Below are 20,243 nucleotides of genomic sequence, written 5' to 3'. Positions count from 1 at the left end.
TCCATTCTCACAGAGCAACAAATGCCTGGCTGAGACTAGCAAGGCCACGTCCTCACTGATTTGTGGTGCCAAAAGGTGACAGCAGAAGAATGAAACGCAGAAGAGAACTTCTATCTCCACTCTGTAGCATGGATTTTTGAGGATCCCACCCAAGAAGTGAGGAATCCAGCTGGGAGAGGTGATGGGACATTGTCACCTGGCCAAAGACTTACGAGACCTTCAGATGGAGTCACTTGTGTATAGAGAAAGCACAGAAGCAGAGATCAGCATCAACTGGTTACAGAAGAGGTAAGTGAGCTTTTTATTGCAGTTAGCACTCCAGTTTCTGCAGGAATATTACCAAATGTGAGCATACAGGTCTTTTAGAAGTTATAAAAAGAGACAAAGTCTGGCAAGACTTTGAAGCTCTCAATAGCCAAAGGCACCTTTTTTCCAGACTAGAGTTGTCCAGGACATCTGAAGGCTCTCGGTGCTTCACCCTGAATCATTATTAATTCAGTTAAGTTGGTCTTACAGTGGCCTGATATAAACCAGAGTAAAAGGTGTCATGGTAACAGTATGGACAGTGCCTGTGTTGACAATCCTTTCCATGGGTGATGGCTGCATGCCCAGGGTACAATAAGCAAACAATCAGGAAACACATGTGGGACACTCCTCTCCCACTCTGCCAATCTCTAGACATCAGGGGTAACTGCTTCTCTCTGGGCTCCTCCAGTTAACTCATCTGCACTCGAAATCACGCAAAAGCCATCTAAAATCATACAAAAATCTAAATAAATCAGCATCAGAAATTTTGCTGCAGGCATTCAGTTCTGCAAGGATGTGACCATTTTAACACTTGTCAGGGTCATAGCACAGAGCTGAGGAAATAGCCCTGGACAACTCTGCATTCCCAGGAGAATAAAACCAGAAGACACACAGAGTTACCCAGCAGGCAGTGGGAACAGGAGCAATGGCAGCATTACTTAACTATGTGCAATTTGCTCTCCCTATCTTGATTTAAATTACACTGCCAGAAGAGACTGACAGTGTCTGGAATCAAATTGCTTAGGAAAGTGCCTCTTCAGAGAGAGAGAAAAAAATGCCCAAATATCTCAAGTGCAAAGGGTCTTGCAAAATGCATACTGTGATTGGGGGCAGCGGGGCCTGGGGCTCATGTTCATTAGGATAATGCTCATGTAATTATGCTGGGCCAAACCCCTGTGAAATGGGGGACAGCACCTCTGACATTCCTGCAGCGCACACATCAGCCTGGTCTCCTCTCAAGAGTTAGAGGAGACACCATCAAGTAAGTGCTTCTTGCTCTTTTCCTGCTTCTTTCACTTCTTCAGGTCAGCCTGGGCTCTGGGGACCATCTTCAGGACGATGGGCTTCTTTGGCTGCATGAAACCTTTCGAGTCCAGAACCAGCGGGATCTTGAGGAGGAGGAAAAAACCAAAACAGCCACGTAAGCTGGGAAAAAGGACAGACACGACAACAACAGGAGCCCTACAGCCCACACACATCCCGGCTACCACTTGTTTTCAATGCACTTCCTAACTTACAGGTGTACTTACAGCAGGACTATCACTAGTGCTCATGCAAAACAGCTACCAGCTGGTGTTTAATAGCCCTCAGCTCTTGAATAAACTGGTTACTGAATTCTGGCTTTCACATGGTGTGGTACAAAGAGCTCGGTGCACTGATCAACAGGCTGCACGTGGAGGGAGAGGCAGCCAAAATCCATGCAGGGAGCTGCAGCCAAGGAGGGGCACACGGTGCCATTTTGTTTAGTGCCAAAGTGTGTCAGCACTAAGGGGAACTACATCATAATGGGAGCTGGAGGAGCAATGAGCTCTCCAGGAAAAACAAAACTAAGATTGCTGCTCAGACCAAGTACCAAAGAAAAAGCATCCTCACACGAAAAGGTTTTCATGGGGTAGGCTGGAAATCTCATTTAACAACATCTAAAGTGGGTGTTGGAGGCAGTCTTTTTGCAGGGGAAAGGAGAGTGTTTTAAATCTCCCCCTCTAATGGATGCTGCTCATATCCAAGCTCTCCCACACCCCATCAGGACAAGGGTGACACACTCAGTCTGACAAGCTACATTCAAATCCCCATATCCCAGTAAGCTTTGTTTCAGGAAATTTAAGCAATGTGGCTTGGAGCCCAATGTGCCATCAGTGGAGAAGTGAGAGGAGGCTGCAGCTTCCATGTACATATTCCAAAGGGATGTTTCAGCGTGAATTTTTTCCTCCCACTCTGATCTGATGTACATATCTTCTGCAGAAAAAAGGTCTGAAAGAGCCCCATAAACCTATGGGCACCAATAATACAATACATATTTAACTTGTCTCCTTTTAATTAAAGGCAGTTATAAAAAGAATCAATTTTATGGATTGCAGAGGACTAGAAAAATGTCATTAGACTTGGGGGAGGGTGGATAGGTCACTGCATTGTTAATGGACTATTACAGTCTTTCACCTCCAGGTTACTAGTTGAGCTGCAATCTGAATCTGCAGAGATTCCAGCTGAGCACCCGTGCCAAGTAATAATTTAATAAGGATTTCTCTGTTTCTTACAACAAATGTCCTTTGAATGCACTTGCTGGCCCCTCTGCTCTGATTTCCCAAGCTCACCTCACCAACAAAACACATTAATGGCACAGCCTTTTGCAGCAGCCAGTGCAGAGAGCTGGGCTGGGCTGGAAACCAACACCATCGTGCTACCTGCCTCTGAGGGAGCTGCCATGCTCTCAGGAGGGCTGGCTTGACACATCATTTCCAACAGCTACTGCATTTATCTTATGTCAAACAGCCCCAGCTTGCAAGGCCTGTCCTATCAGTACTGAATGCAGCATTCATTGGGATCCCAGGCAAAGCCAAAACCTGGTGGGATCCTGTATTGCCTCAAAGAGGGAGAGGGTCAGCAATTCAAACTGAGCTCAGATTGTGCTTGCTTGAAAATTGTTATCCTTTAGGGCTGCCTGGTGGCCCATAAGAGACAAATTTTGGTGTCTTGGGATGCCTCACCATGCCATGTTTGTGTTGCAAAGCATAGCTTTGGTGTGGGCTGGGGGGACAGTCCCTTCCTGCTCTCTGCCCTAAGCTGGGTCGAGGCAGACATGCAGTGCACCGTGGAGGAGTGAGCACCCCACAGCTCAGGTGCACCCAAAGAGAGGCAGGGGACTTCAAGGATTTCAGTCTAAAATATACCACCAACATTAAATATGTTTCTGTAGAGGCTTAAAAAAAAAAAAAGTATCAGTAACTTGTGGTGAACCACTTAAAATTAACTGAGAAGATTTCAACAGTTTTTCCCATATAACTGTAGGACCATCTCAGTGGGAGTAAAGGGCAGATAATGAAACACATCCTCCCATATCCTCACCGGTGTGTCTCTGCAGGTTCTGAAGAAGAAGTTTTGCAACAGGACGACCGCAGCCACTTTTACGACAAGGAGAGCAAACCTCATTCCTATGCAGTTCCTGGGGCCAGCACCGAATGGCAGGAAGGTGTAGGGGTCAAGACTCTCTTTGTTCTCTTTACTGAACCTGATTACAACAAAAAAAACCAAGTTAGCATGAGCTACTGTTCCAGGATGTGTCAGCTTCCAGATCTGAAGTGATGAGGGGTCTGGGAAGGCAAAAGCTTTTTGTGTTTCGTGCATATTAGAAGAATCCAGCTAAGTCCCTTATTTCTGTCTCTATAGATACCTTACGCCTCTGCTTTTATCCCACTGCTCGGAGTTGGTTGTGCAACTCCAAGTGCATCAGGTGACCAGGGAATACCTGAAATATGCTAATGGATTTCATAACTACTCTTTTTCTCAGAACTCCCTCTCAACTCCAAAACCGAACCCAGATTTCAAACCCTAAAACACACAGGTCTGCAGCTTCACGGCTTCCCTGCAGATCAAAGGACTGAGCGAACACAAAGACGTTCTCCCCCTGCGTGACTAAAGGCAGGGTTGCTTTTGAGACGTGCCAGCCGTTCCTCTCCTCATCATGAGAAACAGGGAAGAACAATCAGCTTCACTGAGAAATTTGCCACTGAGCATTTTCAGTAATACTTCTTAGTGTCAGTTAGTTTTCATGCCAGGAGGCTTTTCATTCCCAGTGCATGAGGGCCAGGTACAAACCTCAGCCACGCTAAGTCAGTAGTGAAGTGTGTCACTACTGAGCCACCAGCACTACTGAGCCACCAGCACCATCTCTCTGATGAACTCCCAGCAATGCAAGTGATCCCTAAAGAGTTCCTGTCCACCCACCCATGCAGTTTGTCAAATGGAATAAGGATGGAGCTTCTGGAGCAACTGATGTAGCCTGTCCATTGCCAGCATACTCCCTTTTGGGTGTTTCCTCCTGAGTTCAACACAAGGTGACCATAGGTTCCACAGGCGACTTCAGCAGCACCCACCTCCCTCCCTAACTTCTGCCTGATACTGTTACCACATTTTGTCCCAAAGATCACCACATCCCCACATCAGAACTAGCTTCCAGGGGTATTCCAGCTCCTGGTAAAAGGGCACAAGGTCTGGTCCTGCTCTCTCTGGACAAACCCTCAATGTCTTTGTGGCCACCTGAAGACTAGCAGGCCCAGGGTCTCCCAGATCTGCCTTGGGCTATTGCCTCATTTTGCAGGGTCTGACAGAGCTCCTAAACAAAGATTGCTTCATAACTTGAATTAAAAATTAAGTTTTATTTCCTACCCATCTTTGCCCTTCCACTGCTGATTTGCAGGGCATTGTGCCAGTCACCCAATGACTCTTGCTTTAATATCTGGCCATAAACCCCTCAGTGTTACAGCTGCTGGGAGCTGCTCTCACTGTTGCTCCCTTCAATGCAGTTAATTAAATTCCATGCACAGTTTATGGATGTAGATCATAAAACTCCCCTCACGGTAATGCTGGGACTAGATGTCAGACAATGATAAATGCCTAATTTAAATGTTATAATCATACATTCCCCACTTTTGCTGCCATTTCCACTCCCAGGGCTGAGGTTGAGCACGCAGCTATTCCCCCTGCCCAGCCCTCACCTCTCAGGCCTGAACTCATCGGGATCTGGCCAGTACTGCGGGTCACGGTGCAGCACAAAGGCTGGGATCATGACCACCACGTCCTTTGGAATAGTCACACCACTGATCTCCACCGTCTGCTTGCAGACCCTCTCGAGTCGGCCCCCAGCGGGGTAGAGCCGGATGGATTCGTTCACCACCATGTCGAGGTACTCCATCTGTGTGATGGCGTCGTACGTGGGAGTGGCCTGGGAGGGGATCGGGACAGCTGTGAGCACAGGGCTCCAACTCCCACCCCAACTCCCCCACAGCTCTTCCACTTCGAGCATCAGAGACCAGGGGAGGGGAAATCTCAGTGCCAGCACCCCCTCCAGCCACTCTGCTTTGTTTCCAACCTGGCTTTTGGCTCAGGGTTTGCAAGGCATTGGTAGGGACAATCCCAGCATCTTCCCACCCTCCTTTACCTTGTTGGGCAGGTATGCATCGATCTCATCCCGGAGTTGCTGCTGCACGTCAGGGTGGATGGCCAGGTTGTAGGCTATGTAGCTGAGAGTGGAGCTGGTGGTCTCATAACCAGCAAAGACAAAGATAAGAGCCTGGGCCAGAATCTCTTCATCACTTAATGCTGAAAAAAGGCATAAAAGCACATACACAAAGCTGACAACAATAGTAACTAACCCTTGGGAATTCAGGATCCCACTTACCAATCTAGGTAATGCTACTCATAAAGGAAACTTCCAGCTTAACCTCTGGTATCACAAAGGGGTGGATCTGGCAGTTGTACAGCCAGAGAACTGCTGTCAAGATCAGCAGTGTTACGTTGCTTTCTTTAAGAGCAGAACCAAGATGTGTGCAGCCTGAGCCTGATTCAGAAAGACTCTGCTATCTTCTAGGACAATGGTCCTAGGCCAAAAAAAAAAAAAAAATAGGAGCACATGCCAGGAAAAGATAGAGAGGAAGACATCCAGCAGCCATGAGGTGAGCCTTGCACTGCCAAGGGATAAGTAGCCCTGAGCATAATGTGGCAGCGGTAATAAGCAGAACCCAGGATTTAATGCTGGCACTGCAGCAGGGTTCAAGCACCGACAGGATGCAGCCTGCAGTGCAGGGTGTCCTTACAAATACCCTGTCCTGCTACCTCAAAATTTACAAGCATCCTGACTCGACTGAGGTTGATGGACTGGGACTACGGTCGGCTGAGTCATTATTTTCTTAATTTAACAGTTTACCCAGGATGGGGGACAGAGATGAGCTCACAGATGAGCAAGGTACACGCAACATATGTGCTTTGCATGGTTTTTGAAACACAGCCAACATTGCTGGTCTTCAGAGAAGACAATATAAGAAATGGGAGTAAGGAAATATTCACTCTTTTTACTCTTTGTTGCACAAACACATCTCAGGATTTAACTCAGGAAATGGGATATAATGAAAATAGGCTGATTCACAATAAACATCATTATGGCTCCACTACTGAGACCTTGAATTTTGCACGGGATTAACGACTAAAATCCTCTCCCCACTTCCCTCCTTTAAGCTGATAAGGAACTACTGCTTTCTGCTGAGAGGAGGACAGATCTGAAGACATACTTTTGTCCCAGTCGGTCTCAGCAGACTTGGAGCCATCCTGCGAGTTCTGCGATTCAATCATGAGCTGCAGGAAATCAACCCGGTCCTGGGGAGAGACAGAGGCAGTCAGAGAAGATACGGGTGAGGAGAAAGCAAACCTTGTCCAGCACAAGTCTCTTGCTGAGACATCTGCTCCAGGCACAGCCCCCCAGGGGCAGCTCATGCCTTTAGTGCATGATGAGGTCCAGACTAGAGAACCTCTATGAACACAGACACTTTCTTCACTTGGGACACCCAGGCAGGGCATGGTTCTGACCCTCCCCAGGACTGGTGAGCCATGAGCTCTTTTGGAGAGCAGGTGACACACCACAGATTCTGAAGGTGCCACCAGGTCCCTCTTGCACTCAGGACAACACACTTCTCCAGAAGAGAAGAGGCTGCCTGGGCTGGACTCACCGTGCTGCTGCCCTTTTCCCGTTCCTTCTTCATTTTTATGAAGACGTCCTTAAAGAAGTTCATGACATCTGAGGGTAACAGAGTCACCTTCATCTTCTCCAGCACAGGGATAACAAAGGGGAACAATACTAAAAGGAAAAAAGAAAACAACACATTTGAGCTCAAAAGGGCCCCAAGAAACTCAAAACTGGCACAAAGCGTAGAAAAGAGAAGGGTAAATCTGGACTCTGACCCAAAAAATTGCTCTGTGACAGAGCTGCTCTCCATCATGCCTCTGCAAACAGGGTCTCTGATTTCAGGAGGATTCTGCAAAGTCCCACACGGTCTGTACAAATCCTGACTGCGGTTTCCCTGGGGAAATAATTCTGCAGATCTGCTAGGGTAAATCTAATCCTGCAAAGTGCTGAGCATCTTCCATGTGGCAAAGAGGACTCAAAGCTACTAAGGGAGCTACCAGGAAACACAGATGGTCACCACCTTTGACATGGATTCAGGGCTGTATGAGATGAGGTGTGTCATACCTAAGAGCATGAACAGAGGACTCAGGAAACTGAACTCGAGAAATTTCTTAATGTTGGTGACAAAGGGGTCATTGGGGTTGCCCATGGAGTCAACATTGACACTGAAAGAAGTGCTGGCCACCACATCCATGCTGTAGGCTCCAAAAATGCTGAGTAGAGAAGAAGTGAGAGCGAATGAGATGAACCCAACCACAATAGTAAATAAGAGCCCATCTAGGAACAATCATTGTGGGAGGGAATCTCTCTTGATGCAGAGTGCTAACATAGTAGGTCTGTCCTAATCTAGCAGTAACCATCATTATACTTTCCCAAGTTTTCCCCAGTTGCATTCATTCCCCAATTTTTCTCAGCTTCAAAAACATAAGCTGCAGTTGGAAAGCACTGAACTGCAGTCTGGGGTAAAAAAGACTATATTCTGACTTCCATCTGTAAAAGAGATTGCAAAAATGACATACAAAAATACCACATCTTCACAGCTTCTGGAACGGTCCCTGCTCCTTCCTCAAAATGCATCTCCAGTAAAATGAAACAAGGGACAGAGCACAGTTACCCCCTTGAGCAGAGCAGAGCACAGCAAGCCCACTGCTGGGGAACATGCCATGCCCATGACTGCTGTGGAGTTTGCCTCCATAGCTCACAAGGGATCTATGCTGCAGCATGGAAAAGACCCTCCAAAACAACCCCTTCCCCACACTGAACACAAACCCTTTCCTGTCAGCCCCACACAGTTACTCACTCCTTTGCGGTCACGAATTCACCATTAGCCACTTTCTTCTCAATGTTTTTCACTAATTTTTCACCATAGTGATTAATGATATGGAACATCTGAAACACAAACCAAAGCACAAAGCACTGTCGACTCTTTCCCTGCCACCAAACAAGGTTCGGTGATTCCACCCTGCCACTCGCCAAGTCTGGCTTGGGGAGGTCTCATTTCCAGGTCTCAGACATTGCTTTCTCTCATCTTAACAATCTGTCCACAGAGCTCATCTACTATGACTGAGCAAGGCTCTTCTCCCAAAATCCACACACAGCTCCCATTCCAGCTAAGCATCCACTCCGGCTGGGATTGAACATGGCTCCTGAGCACAAGGAAAATGGACAACCATGGACAACCATGGATGTGCTTAGCAAGATGAAAATACAGGCCACAGGGCCTTGTGAGCCATTTCATCCCCCATCACCTTCTCCTGACTCCATCCCCACGATGGCAGACAGACACTGCACTGCTGAACTGTACCAACAATGCAGGTGCTCATGGATGTGGTCCTGACAAACAGGGCGACTTCCCTGTTGGAGGTGAAACAGCCCAGTCCTCCTCCAGCTATTGATGGGAACTACCAGTGGCCTGTGCTTTACCTCCTTCAGCCTCCCACTGGTGAAGGCTGGAGACAGCACTGTACGAATCCTCTTCCACTGCTCATCTGCAGCCACGTTGAGGGCTGACTCCAAGAGCCCGTTCAGACCAAAGTTCTGCACAGGGGGAATGTTGCAGCAGAAGGGACATGGTTATACAGGGAAACAGGTGAAGCTTTACAGCCCCCTTCCACATGACAGAAATGCAAAGAAAAACCCACCATGGAGTGTTCACTTGGGCCCCAAAGTCATGTGAGCTCTACCTCAACCAGCAAACAACAGAAAGGGAAACAGGAGTGTAACAGTCATAAATTACCATCAGTCCTGTGGCACATCCAGGCTGATGGCCCAATGTCCCAGCCAGAGTGGTCCATACACCTCCCTAGCAGAGTTTTGATGTTGGTACCATCAATAAACTGGGGCACATCAGAGAGCAGTACTTACTGAAGGGCTCAGAGGAGAACAGAAACCATGAAGAAATCCCCTTCTTGCTGCATGTGCTCTGTACTGGAGAGCAAAGCACAGGACTAGGTACCTACCCGGCGATTGGTAAAAATGGAGTAGCACTCTTTCACCAGGATGTTTTTGATGAGGATGGGGTCCAAAACAGCCAGCACAGGCTGCCTGCCATCATAAAACCTAAGCCATGAGAAACCCACAGTCAGTCCATTGCTCATGGTCAGCTGGAGCAGAAGCAGCCTGTTCTGTTTGTGGCCAGAGCCACGGCACAAAGGGTTTGGGCCAGCTGAGTCTCCTCTGACTAAACCGCCAACAGGATGAGGCTGGAACTGTTTTATTATGTAGTAAAACATGAGAAAGGGAAAGAAAGTGCCAAACATGGACAGCATGAGCATTTCTAGCAGTTGTCTGTGGTACTAAAGAGTTGACAAAGCAGCGTGGGTTTAGATAAAAGGCAGCCTTTGCCACAGTGCTGATCCCCTGCACTTGGGCTGTCTGAGCTCTGTTTCTGCTCCTGATAGCTGGGAACAGTAAATCCATGCTGAACAGCCTACCTGTGGGGTAAAGAGACTTCCTGCCTGGCCTACGAGGCACTGATTGGTGAAAAACTCCTCTGTCTCCTCTATTTTCCAATCAATAGCGACAGAAGAACTTAAAAGTCATGGTGTGGGCTAAAGGGCAGGGAGCCTTGGGCCACAGCTGAGGGAAGCTGCCATCTTCAAGAAGCTTGAGAACATTTAATCTCTCGAAAAAATGCGCCAGGTTTCATGAAGCCTCTCAGGATTTTTTTTTTTTTTTGGCACAGGAATTTTGCTTCAGTTTGAGAGGTTCTCAATAGAAGCATGATAAGAGGCCTCTGCACAAAACCAGTGCTGTGCAGGGAGAAGGGAGGCAGGTTGAAAGGTAGCTTGTGCCTCAGCTCTGGGAGAAGCAGGGAGCAAGATGAAAAACCCCACGGCAGCCTGCAGCTCGCTTCCTGCTCCAGACAGACAGAGCAGCAGCTTCAAAGGCAGGAGGCTCAGTTTGACACCAAGCAGTGGAGGTTATTTTCAAAGCTTATGCAAACAAATCACCCCCCAAACTGGCCACCATCATCCCAGCCCCACACCATACTGAAATCCCAGCAGGAGAGAAGCCTTGGAGAGACGGGTGGAGACTTTCCCAGTGGTGAACCTGGATTTTCCCAAGCTGCCACTGCTGGAATTACAGTGACACGATGGCAATGTCCCTTTTTCCATTCATCCCAAACAGGTAGTTTTGTTCTGCAGAAACTCACCCCCAGATTTTTCCATATTTTTCAAAGCACACCTGATCAAAATGGTGGACTCCCTGGAAAAGAAGAAAGGAGAAATGAACAGTTTGCCAGTAAAAAGTGATTAAAGCAGGTCACAGCTGGCAGCACAAGGCATCCCACAGACCCATTGTAAGTGGCAGAGGTTGAGGCTGGGAGGTGCACAGTTGCTCTTAAGCATCACATAGATGCCTAAGGGACATTTGCATTGGAGAGAAAAAAGAGAGCAGAGAGAAAAAAGAATAAAAAAAGCACTATCAACTTCTACCAGCCAACCTGATCCAAAAATGTAACGAAGACAAGGTATGACAAGGTACACTGTTTTAGTGTGAGCAGAGTTAGGAGGCAGAACCAGATCCCAGGGTGTCCTTTCACCTTCAGCTCAACAAGTGAGAACTGCTACTGCCTTGTCCTCATATGATCTTCCACTGCCATTCCTGAACTAAACTGAACGTGGCTTTTTTGTTTTGTTTCCATTAGAGTTTTAACTGATGTTACATGTAAGGATGAAACTTATGGGCCACACAACACTCACTAAAGCATTAGTAAGAGATCATGTGCATACTGTAAACCCAGCAAACACAAGTAAAACAACTCTTTTACTGAAGCCAATACATTTGATCTGCATTAGCAGTTACCTGAGATCAGCTACTACCTAGTTATTTGATAAGGTTTGATAAGTCAAAAATATTTGAGTTTCATCTAAAAATCTATTCAGCATCATAGAATCACCTGGGTTGGAAAAGACCTCTGAGATCTTGAAGTCCAACCCTTGATCCAACACTGCTGTGGTTCCCAGACCATGGCACTAAGTGCCACATCCAGTCTCATCTTAAAAACCTCCAGGGACAGTGAATCCACCACCTCCCTGGGCAGCCCATCCCAATGTCTGATTACTCTCTTTGCAAAAAATTTCTTCCTAATATCCAACCTAAACCTCCCCTGGCACAGTTTAAGATCCCTCTTGTGCTAAATTCTATAATTTGGATGGACGGTTTTTTGTACAAAGGGAGAAAGATGGAAAAACAGAAAAAACAAATATTTGTCTGGCTTAGTCTCAGGCTGGCCCAACAACAAGTGGCTGGATGAGGCATTGCTGGGGCTAATTCAGCCTCTTCATGTTGATGACAAAAAGGGCAAAGAAACAAGCAGTTCTCAGAAATAGCAGCCTTAGGCATCTCTCCAATATTTTTTTATTTTGTTTCTAACAGAACTACAGCTGCTCAAGAGCAGGCAGAAACACAGGGAGAAACTGATAATTTAAATTACAAAGTAGTTTTAAAATACAGCACACATCCTTCAGGTCAGCCTGACTTTTTGTGTTCTCTGTGTGTCCAAAGAGCTTCCTACCCAAAAGCATCATTTGCAATCAGCTGAAGCAGGGGCAGAGGAAAGAGATGTTCAAAGAACGGGAAAAACAGTACCATCCACAAGAAAAACCTCAGGCAGCTACAGAGTAGCAGCTGCTGGTACTCACATGCCTGTACTCCAGGAAAGTTCCCAGAAAGGGCAGAGGCCGTGGACCGGGAATTCCCAGCTTCTTGAAGGTCTGGTAGGGCCATATCCCATAGCTGCCAAGCAAAGAGCGAGATGCATTTATGCAATGAAAAGAGAAGATTCTTCATCCTGAGCACAGTGAACTGCTTAAATAACTGGTTCCTGTCACTTGGAGGAAGCTGAAATTATGAACCACCACCAGCAGCCCTGCTGAAGATACTTTTTCAATAAATGCAGGATCACTTGGGGTACAAGGTAATTTGGGGTACAAGATAATTCAGGGCACGTTTTGATAGAAGAGATGAGCTGAAAGGAGCTGCATCCCAGCCCTGCCAAACTGGTGTACATGGACACCTCAGGTCTTTATTCAGAGGCACTTTTAGCTGCCCAGATCAGACAACTGCATCTCGAGTGGCTGAGGAGAGGTCTCAGAGCGAATTAATTCTTGGGCTGAGACCTGCCCTTGTGTTTGTCTTTGCAAAGACCTCCTGCGATGCTCAGGTGGTCGAGTCACAGCAGCACAGCAGGGACATAAATTACCGCAGCAAAATTAAGTTTTTGCCTGTACAGCTCACTACAGCTCCCCCGAGCCACATAAGCCGAAGTTTTGCCAACATTAACTACTTAATGGGGGTGTTCTGCCGGCAGCAGCGTCGGCATCGCCCTGCCCTGCTCCCAGTTGGCACAGCCCAAGGACTCCCCAGCCCCTGAAACACCCGGAAGTTACTTCTCCTTGAGAAAAGTAAAAAAAAAAAATAATAAAAAAAAATAAAATAAAGGGTTTCCTTTTAGTTTCCGTCCCAGCCCAGCCCAGCCCAGCTTCCTCCTTCTCTCCCCGCTGGCAGCAGAGCCCCGCAGCCCCCCTGACCAGCCCTCGCTGTGCCCTGAAGGCAGAGCGGGAGTCCCTGAGTGGTTTCAGCGCTGGTTCACTTGAACTCGCCTCCTCCCCGGTCACCCGGGGGGACCGGCCTCTACTTACAGGGCCACGAGGCAAAAGAGGGCGACGAGGAGCAGCCAGGTGACCGAGGAGAAGCTGGGCAGGAGCTGCATGGTGCCCGCCGCCCGCCCGCTCCTGCCGCCCCGCACTGCCCCGAGCGCTGCCCGCCATCACGTGAGGGAGGCGCGGACGGGCGGAGGCGGCGCTTTCCCTCAAGGCCGAGCCCCGGGCTGGTGCACCGGGATCGGGATGTCGGTGCCCGAGCTCTGCTCTGCTGGGGCTGGAAGCTGCTGAAAGGGTGGTTTGTACAAGGGGAGCAAAGGGCGTTAGCTGCTGCTGTGTCTCGTCTGTCCCAGCTCCCGAGGAATGGCTGTGCAGGTGCACCTTTCCTTGTCCTTCCTCTACCAACCTCCACGTGTCGTGTCCTGCACCTCCTAACTGGGGTCCAGGAGGGACCAGGCTGGAGGAGACAGACCTGCACAAAACACGTGCCCGGACTGAAAGGGGCTCGTTACCCTCGGGCAGATCCTCTGGACCACAGGTTCTGTGGGGAGAAGGATACAGCACTAGGACACGGCACTATGGTGGCACAACCTGTGCAGGTGGAAGTTCTGCCTGATGTCCTGCTGCAGCCACTGGTGGCTTTGGTGACCTGCCAGCCTGTGACTCAAGCCCCAGGAAGCCACCAGGGCATGGCCATGTGGGCAGGAGGTGCTGAGGACAGAGCTGTCAGCTGGCACAAGGAGCAGCACCGCGCTCACACGAGGTCAGACAGGGTCTACCGTGGCGTTTAGGGATGGATTCCCATTTCCCTTCTGCCCCGGACATGCTGTTTGCTCTCAGGTTGCACAAGATGATGTCATTTGGCTTTAGGCAGTTCAGTGTGTGTCCCCCCCACGGACATAGACACGGGACTGGCTGCTTTCTGACAGAGAAATAAAAAATGAATTACATATATGGGGAGGCTGCAGTGGAGCCCCTGGCCAGTTGAGCTACAGTGAATGCACACACCTTGTGCTGCAGTGGGTGGGTGTGGAGATGGGTCAGGACATGGTGTCCTTTGTCCCCATCACACTGGGAAGGGCCATGAATCTCCTCCTCTGTGCAGTCCACATGATTCCCTTCTCTGTGTTCCCTGAGTGCATCAGCAGACCCACATGGACAAGGGGAGATGAGACCTTGTTGAGGACCTTGTGTGCCCATCACGCTCCCCTGCATCAGGTATCACTCACCTGCCTTTGGCACACTCAGCCTTGAAGAAACCCAAGTGCTTCTGCAATGACCTGCCAGTCAGATCACATGTGGCTGTGCCCCCAGGCCAGTGGCAGATTTGGCCTCTGCCCAAAGATTTCTTTTGCCTCATAAAAGACAGGTAGTGTGTTCTGAGCTGCTGGTGGATCCAGGGGTCACCTCCACAACTATGTGGAAGAGCTGAGCAGCAGCGCTGCCAGTTTTGGTAGGACAACATCTCAGGCATCCCGAGTTCCACATGGCAATGATGTGCTTGATGATTTACATAATTAGTGGGTGACAGTAATCAAACATTTTATGGAGGCACATGCCTGATTTCTCCTTCTCCACGCTGCTCTGAAGCACTGAGCCCCAGCAGTGGGCTGTGACAGGAACCTTCTTCTCCATTTTGTGGGGTCTCCCCCTTTTAAGATACCTTGAAGCAACCTTACCCTGGGAGTTACCCTTTTTCTTGCATCCAAAGCCTGGTTCTTCTCCTTGATGGGTCCCATACTAGAAGGACATAAAGAGCAGCAATGAGAGGCAAGAGGAGAGACCAGGTGCTGTAGCAGCAACTCCCTGGCCGGGATTAGCTGCATTTCTTCCCTCACACAAACCCTTTGATTTTAACAATAACCTCTGCTAATAGCTGTTGAGATTTCTCAGTAGAAAGTGGGTTTGTGGTTCAGTATTTTCTCCTTTCTCAGACAGAAACTGAGGCAAAGCCAGACTTCGGAGGAAAAGAGGATGTTAGCTACCCCCCAAAATATGTAAATAAATAGTGCAGCATCTTTACGTGCATGGAAATTACTCATTTGTCCAAAATAGGTTTGAGTGGGAACAATCTACTGATACAGAGGTGACACTCTACAGAGAAGATGGAATGCAGAGATTGCTCAAACACTCAGTGCTCTGTCATGCACTGGGGGAGGGACAATGACACCGTCCCCAGACCTATTTCACATCAGGAGCTCTTCTCTTCCCAGCAGAGACATGCTAAAGCACCCTGTGACCTCATGGTGATGAGCACTCAGGAGGGAAAACCCACAGGGCTGGTGGCAGGGACATGGCTGTGCAGGGCTCCCCCAGCCAGGCTCTGCAGCACCCTGCTGGAAACCACATCTGCAGGGTGTGCACGTGGCTGGTGAACTTCTGCAAACTCCTTATTTATCTGATTTTTGATTTGCTTTTTTTTGCACGTCCCTTGAAGCACCGTTGTCTCCATAGCTCCAGAGATTTGAGAAAATCATAGCTGATAAAAAATCCACCTCCCAACCAAAATTGCTGCCACATCTCAGAGCTGCAGGTGGGGCCATCCTGAACGTCGCTGTTGGATAATTTTGTACAAATTTCATGTATTAAACTTACACAGCCCTTTGGACCAAATGCAATGGTTGAATCTGTACTTACTGAGACTATTTTTCTAATGTGAGTATCACTGAAATGGCACCCAGGAGGGATAAAGCAGAGGGAAAGGCTCTCCAGATCATTTTTCTGGCAATGTTTAAAGGGGTTTAGCATTGTGGGCAAGCAAACCACATAACAGTGCTGCAGTGCTGCCATGGCATCCCAGCACCTTGTCTTAGAGAAAGGAAGAAAGCTGCCCAATTTGATCTACACAGTTCTTGTCTCTCCAAGGCTGGTGATCCAGCAAAAACATCTTGTGGTATGAAAAGGGGAGCAGAGAGTGCTCCCCACTGCACTCATGCAGCAGATGTGCTAAAACAAGAAAAAAATAGCAGCAGCAGCACAGTTCGAGTTGACATCAATGCTGCTTCTAATTCACCTCTTTCACAGAATTGTCACTTTTCACCCCCTCTCCCATTTCAGATAATAACTTATTTAATAGATGTCTCTAAGAGAGTTGTTAAACCCCACTGGTAAGAGTCACATCAATGGCCAGTCAACTCTTTGATGCACTGGTCTACAGGCATGGTTATATATTAGAAGACAGAGCTGGTTTACAGCCCTAGTGATGTTTCCAGGGTTAATGATCTGTACCTATGAAGGACCCAGAGTGGTCCAAAAGGAATGTCCTCCTCTGGGTCAGGAGCAGATGTGGCCTCAGCCTTTCAGACATCGCCCTTCATACTGACACCAGCACAGTGACACTGCTTTCCCTGTTAATAACAAATCCCAAGGTTGCAGAAGCCCTGGCAATGTGCACAGGGCTATAAAAAGACTATTAATTTTTATACCCTGAGGAGAAAAGGAGTGACTCAGTGTGACCCTGCACCCCCATGGCTTCAGTCCTGTAATGGTCCTGGACAGCACTGAAGCCATGGCCCTGCACACCTTCCCTGCTCATCCTCTGGCCACCATGTGATCCTGGCACGTTTGCTCTTGCCACACCACCCCAGCAACAATCCTGGTTCAATATTAGCTCACACATTATCTACCACTCCTTACCCCAGCAGTGGCAGGGTCCTGGGCTTTCATGCATTGGATACTTTCCCTGTGTTTGTGTTACTGTTGTCCTGGAGCACAGGGCCCTTCTGCTGCTGCCAACACCCTGCACTCCTCCGTGCTGAGAGGGAACAAGTGGCCAGGAAAATGAGGTATGTGGGGGTTCAAAAGCTGGTGGTCACCATGGTTAACACAAACAGAAGGAGACATGAACTGTGATATCTGACCATAGTCATAGCTGTAAAAATGGGACAAATACATCTCAGACCAACTGAACTGATGAGGCACAGAAGATGATATTGAACCTCATGCCTCATGCAGAACTTCAGTTTGTGAAAGCTCCCAGAGGGACAGAGATACAAAAATTTAAACTACAGAATCCCTCCTAGAGGACAGGTGATTTTACCACTGTCCAAGGCCAAGGGAAGAGAAGCCCTGTGTGAATGCACACCACTGGGTAGAAGGCTACCCCCAGGAGATACATTCTCTGCTGCATCTCAGGCTTTGTAGCTGCTGTATTGTAGACCCAAAGTTTTTCTTCCTCCACATACTGTGGGAGAAGTCACGTTGTAACACACAACACCCTTCTAAAAGCCATAGCAAAATGTCAGCCCTGTTAATAACCAGGCTTTTATTCACTGATTGTCCCATCTTTAACAATTCTCTTCTTATTTTCCTCTTGTCCCACAAATGGGATCGCAAGCTGTTTATTCCTGGCTTTTCCTTACAAACCTTGCTCTCAAATGAGCCTCTCGAAAGGACTAAATGGGAAAGCACCAGATGTATGACATCCTCAAAGAGCTCCAGCAGCCAGGGAAGGACCAAGGGCTGGCACCAGTTTCTGCCTTCCCTCTCACCAAGCTCAAAACCACACAGTGCTTCATGCCTGGGTATTTCTGAGACCTCCACAGAGCAAAACACCACGTTGCTCCTTTCATCCAGCAACACTGCTGAATGCTCCTGAAGCCTCAACAGCTGAGACCCATCTCCCTTTCAATCCTCTATAATTTCTAAGCAAGGATGGAAAATTATAAGCCACAGCCAGTTTTACAGTATAGAACCAATTACAGAAAGCACGGAGGGGGCAGTGCTTTGTGCACTCTCTGCTCATGCTTGGATACCAGATCCTTCAAGGACAGCTTCTCCTTTGCCTGTCTCACATTGTACCAGAGCAGAACTTCTCTGCCTTTTCAGACCTCCCAGCTGGTAGCTTGGTCTCACCAGACAAGGCAGCCAGTGCTTTCCAGAAAGCATCATTGCATCATTTGCAATGACCTCAATTTCTGCCGAGCCACTTCCAAACCAAGAAGTCAAGCCAGAAAGAAACAAAAATCATGACATGACCCTGAAGACATCAGCTCTAAACACGTGACATACAGCCTTTTCTACCAGAATGCCCTTACCTCCAAACCCACCCTATCTCACGAGGACACATGTTAGAAACAGCCCAGTGAGTGTCATCTCTTTTAGAGCCAGGATCTCTGCTCGGCCAGACCTGGTGCTCAGAGCCACATTGCTGCCCAAGGGCAGAGTTTGGCCCATTGCTTCTGTCTCCAGTGCCTGGGTTCTGGATGTTTTTTCTGGACACATTCAGTGTATGGACTAAGGGCAGGGATGAAGCTGTTTGGCTCATGATTCATTCGGCATTGTGGACTCCCTGTCAGCGGCTGTTGGATGTGAGCCATCCCGAACATGTTCGGGCACTGTCCTTGAGAATCCAAGCAGGTATGGCAGGAGGCTTATCACTCAACCCCACAGGGGGGATTTCTCTATTGCAGCTAAAGCAGGCATTTGGCTGGTTGGATTAACCCTTGCTGGCTTCATGGAATGGGCTTCACTGAAAACGAGCATCTTTTTCTCACCTTTTAATTTCTTCTGTGGTGCAGAGACAGCTGTGGATCAATGAAAGTGTCTTCATCAATCACCCTGGATATTTTTTGATGGACGGAGGATTGAAATACTGAATCCTTCCTCTGCCATGGTGGGGCATAAAACATTTCCTAATTTCCACCAGGTTATGTGAGGCTTAATCCCAGAGGATACAGTCTACCAGCAGATTAAGTCACGGTCTCATAAATCAATCTGAAAATTTGCCCTTATTCATCCCAAATTTTCCACAGTTCAGCATCTCCAATGACTCCCATTGCCCTGCTCCTCCCCACCTTTGGAGTGTTTATACCAATTAGATAAGCCTTTACATACATAAAAAATAACTTAAAATTTAAAAAGAAAAGTTTGTATTTACAAGTTGAGCCTTGTACTGTTGGAATTAGACTCTAATTAGGTCAGTCATGTTCCCCTGGTAGGGTAAGAATGATAGTGCTGGAAAACAGACAATTTATAAAGACCCAAAAATAACTCATCCTGCTGTTTTGTAAGAAAGATGTGTTTTCTTCGCCCTGTGCTGAGGACATTTGCAATCAAGGCCACTTGGGCACAGTGATACCAGCCACAGACTGCAGCTTGGTCCCACAGGCAAAGCTGGCCTGTGCCTCAATTTCCTCCTACCAAAGGGGGATATTAATCCTTCCCAATCTGACAGGGCTGTGGTGAGGTCACTTGTGCTTGTAAGGCATTTTGTCACTCTTGGCATGAGGCCCCAGACCATATTACACATGCTACTTTTTTTTTTTTTTCCAAACTTGCCTTTTAGCCTTATCTACACCTTCTGTCAAGCGCACAAAGGGCACAAACTCAAGATTAGCAAAGCTCAGGGTGAAGAACAAGTCCGTGGCTTTGCCACTGCTGCTTTTCCAGGGTGGGGACGGGTGCACAGACCCCCTTGGAAGTTGCACAGTGCATAGAATTACCTTTGAATGACACCCTGGGCGTTGGTCGTTTCTTCCTCTGAACACATTTTTGTCAAACAACCCTGGTTTGCAGTTTCCTTGTTTCTCCACACACGGGTGCAGGTCCTCTGATTCCACAACACTTCACAGGTTTCACCGCCAGTGACAAATTTGCCTTGTAAAACCTCAAAGAATGATTTCACATGTCTGATTTAGGATTATCCTACCTTGTTAACAAATGGTGATGAACATGCCAACTGTTAGTTAATGAAGGTCTCAACCAGCCTGGGAAGTCAGCGGCCACACCAACTTGGCTTGGAGGGACATGCCCAGCATTCCCAAGTAAACAAGACAGCAAAGCTAAAGAACTCCTGGGGCACAGTGGAAGTGAACAAAAACCCAATAAAAACACATGTTCACACGAAATTCCTTTTGATTTTGTGGGAAATGCAGGTTTGAAATGAAAATAATTAGTGAGGCAAGAGGAGGAGAGGAAAAATAACAAAAAACAAGAGGCAGGCTTAAAAAAGAAAAAGAAAATAAAAGCAGCAAGGAGAAAAATAAATAACCCTGGAGCAAAATCGCAGAGGGGAAAAAGAGGGAACAAAAGAGACAAATAGCAGGAAAAGGATCAGTAATGAAAGCCCAGATTACTTGATTCAGTCAAGCCACTGCTTGTGCTGTTCAGGGCAGGGCGGGAAGCCAATCTGTTTTCTCTGGTATTGTTTAGGCTAC

General features: G+C 47.9%; 1 protein-coding gene across 1 annotated transcript; it reads right to left on the bottom strand.

Annotated features, from left to right (window-relative positions):
- Window positions 1-464: 464 nt before the first annotated feature.
- On the bottom strand, window positions 465-13,244 carry LOC113953504 (cytochrome P450 3A29-like). The gene is made up of 13 exons (XM_027656700.1): window positions 13,126-13,244; window positions 12,127-12,220; window positions 10,635-10,687; window positions 9,439-9,538; window positions 8,903-9,016; window positions 8,280-8,368; window positions 7,544-7,692; window positions 7,023-7,150; window positions 6,588-6,672; window positions 5,462-5,622; window positions 5,019-5,245; window positions 3,370-3,532; window positions 465-1,415 (listed from the first exon to the last, which is right to left on the bottom strand). The coding sequence occupies exons 1-13, from the start codon at window positions 13,194-13,196 to the stop codon at window positions 1,320-1,322; spliced, it is 1,530 nt and encodes a 509-aa protein (XP_027512501.1). The 5' UTR covers window positions 13,197-13,244; the 3' UTR covers window positions 465-1,319.
- Between the last annotated feature and the right edge of the window lie 6,999 nt (window positions 13,245-20,243).

The sequence above is a fragment of the Corapipo altera genome, unplaced genomic scaffold, assembly GCF_003945725.1.
Source record: "Corapipo altera isolate COAL_440 unplaced genomic scaffold, ASM394572v1 104, whole genome shotgun sequence".
NCBI classification, from domain to species: domain Eukaryota; kingdom Metazoa; phylum Chordata; class Aves; order Passeriformes; family Pipridae; genus Corapipo; species Corapipo altera.
This window is presented reverse-complemented; position numbering and strand designations above follow the sequence as displayed.